The sequence below is a fragment of the Lactuca virosa genome, chromosome 5, assembly GCF_052849685.1.
Source record: "Lactuca virosa cultivar CGN04683 chromosome 5, Lactuca_virosa_CGN04683_v6, whole genome shotgun sequence".
NCBI classification, from domain to species: Eukaryota; Viridiplantae; Streptophyta; class Magnoliopsida; order Asterales; family Asteraceae; genus Lactuca; species Lactuca virosa.
Window position 1 is genome coordinate 225,392,294 of NC_136430.1, and position 2,273 is coordinate 225,394,566.

General features: G+C 44.2%; 1 protein-coding gene across 1 annotated transcript; it reads right to left on the minus strand.

Annotated features, from left to right (window-relative positions):
- Positions 1-1,464: 1,464 nt before the first annotated feature.
- LOC145112424 (uncharacterized) lies at positions 1,465-2,070 on the minus strand. Its single transcript, XM_079048588.1, has one exon. It carries the CDS (start codon positions 2,068-2,070, stop codon positions 1,465-1,467), a length of 606 nt encoding a protein of 201 aa, XP_078904714.1.
- Positions 2,071-2,273: the final 203 nt, after the last annotated feature.

Consider the following 2,273-nt stretch of genomic DNA (forward strand, 5'->3'; position numbering starts at 1 on the left):
CAATTTCTACTTTATATGAATGTTTGTTGTTACCACATATATTCTCTTGTTTGGTTGCTTCATGTGAGGTTTATGTTGGCCATCACATGGTATTTACGTAGGGTTTGCTTGTACCCCTGGTTTGAGTTCTGTTATTGGTGAACTCTTTATGCTTTAGTAAAGCTAATATTTGAGAAATTTGTTCTAATTTGCTGCTTAAAGACCCTAGGTGTAGCCAAGATTGTCATCTTGAGGCTCACCCAGTTTTGTTTTTCTCATTAGTGGAAGGTTATGACTCTTCTACACTTATGTCACATGTTCTTTCATATGTTTGCTATGATGTGATTGATGAACATGTTTTGGGGGAAAGGTTATGAACCTTTTTGATGAAACCCCATGGCTGTCTCCTTGTAACGATGTGACGTCGGATGATCAGTCCTTTTTGTCACACGGTAAATGTACACAACCTATTTGTTTTGATTTTCAAGCTTGAAAATAAGGGGCATCTGAATTGCCCTTTCTGTTTACTCTAGTTTTGTTTAGAGCGTAATAAGACTGAAAGTAGTAAAGTAATTTTTGATGATTACATTTACATGTTAAAACTAATATAAAATGCCTTTGCTAGCATTGAATCTACCTTCAACACTCATTTTAAGAGTAAAAATGACGCAGGCTCAACGCATTCCATGTTCTTGGAATAGCACGCCCGTCTTGAGCCTCCAGGACATAAGCACCATTCTTATGGGCTTCCACGCTTTTGTACGGTCCTTCCCACATGACACTGAGTTTCCCCAATGGTTCAACAAGGCTACACTCGTTCTTTCTTAGCACCCATTCTCCCACTTTGAAGTTCTTGACCCGAACCTGGCGGTTGTAATAGTTCTCAGTTCGTGATTTGTACAATGATTGGCGTATTTGTGCCGCCTCATATTTCTCATTGAGCATGTCCAGGTCCTGGCGTCGTCCTTCCTCATTGGCGGCTTCCTCGAAGTTGTATGTTCGTAGGGAGCCGACCACTATTTCTAGTGGGAGAACTGCTTTCATCCCATAGGTTAGGCTTTCGTGTGTGCTTGACCTTACTGTGGTACGGTATGACCACAACACTTTTGGGAGCTCGTCCACCCAGGCGGATTTTGATATGAGCAGCCTTTTCTTCAAACCATTAACTATGGTTTTGTTAGATATCTCAATTTGTCCGTTGGCTTGAGGATACGCTACAGATGTGAACCGGCGATGGATTTTCTTGTCTTCGCACCACTCCTTGAAGGGACTTCCTTCAAATTGTGTGTCGTTGTCGCTTATGAGGATCCTAGGAGTTCCAAAATGGGCCAAGATGTTCTTGGTCATGAATTTTATCATCTGCTTTCTAGTGACAGTGGCCAGTGGTTACGCCTCTATCCATTTGGTTAAATATCTACGACTACCAGCAAAAAATTTATGCCTCCCGGCGCTGGTGGGAATGGTGCCACTATGTCGATCCCCCATTTATGGAAAGGCCAGGGGGCTGGTGATGCTGGTCAATGGCATGGCCGATTGATTTTGGAAAGGGGCGAACGCTTGGCACTCCTTGCATTTCTTGGTTAGGGCTGCGGCATCATTATACACATTCGGCCAGTATACCCCTAGGCGGAGTATTTTGCATGTGAGTGCGCGAGCGCCTTCGTGTGCTGCTGCGTCCCCAGAATGGCTTTCCTCCAGGAATATTTGTCCCTCTGTTTTAGAGATGCATTTTAGCCATGGGCTTAAGTACCCTCTCCGGTACAGCTGGTCGTCTCTAATTGCAAAATGTGATGCCCTGATCTTGACTTTTCTTGCCTCCTCAGGGTCATCCGGAAGTATGCCATGACACAAGTAATCGACATACGATTTGGTCCATTCTGGTGTAGTTGATACTGTATTAACCTTTTGGTTGTCGATACTTCTCTCCGGGAGCACTTTGACTAGCACTTTCTTTGTGAGATGATCATATGAAGTAGATGCCAGTTTGTTGAGGGCGTCTGCCCTTGCATTCTTTCCCCAGGAGATTTGTTTTATGGAAAAGCTTTTGAACGTGCTGGTTAGACTTCGGACTGCGTCTAGGTATTTCTGCATCCTTGAGTCTTTGGCCTCATACGATCCGTTTATCTGGTTTGTGATAAGTAGTGAATCATTGAGAGCTGCCAGTTACTTTGCGCCAACCTCCTTGGCCAGCCTCAGACCTGCCAGGAGTGCTTCGTACTCTGCCTCGTTGTTAGATACTTGGAAGTCAAATCGCAATGCGTATGTGATCTCTTCGCCTTTGGGGCTCTAAAGGA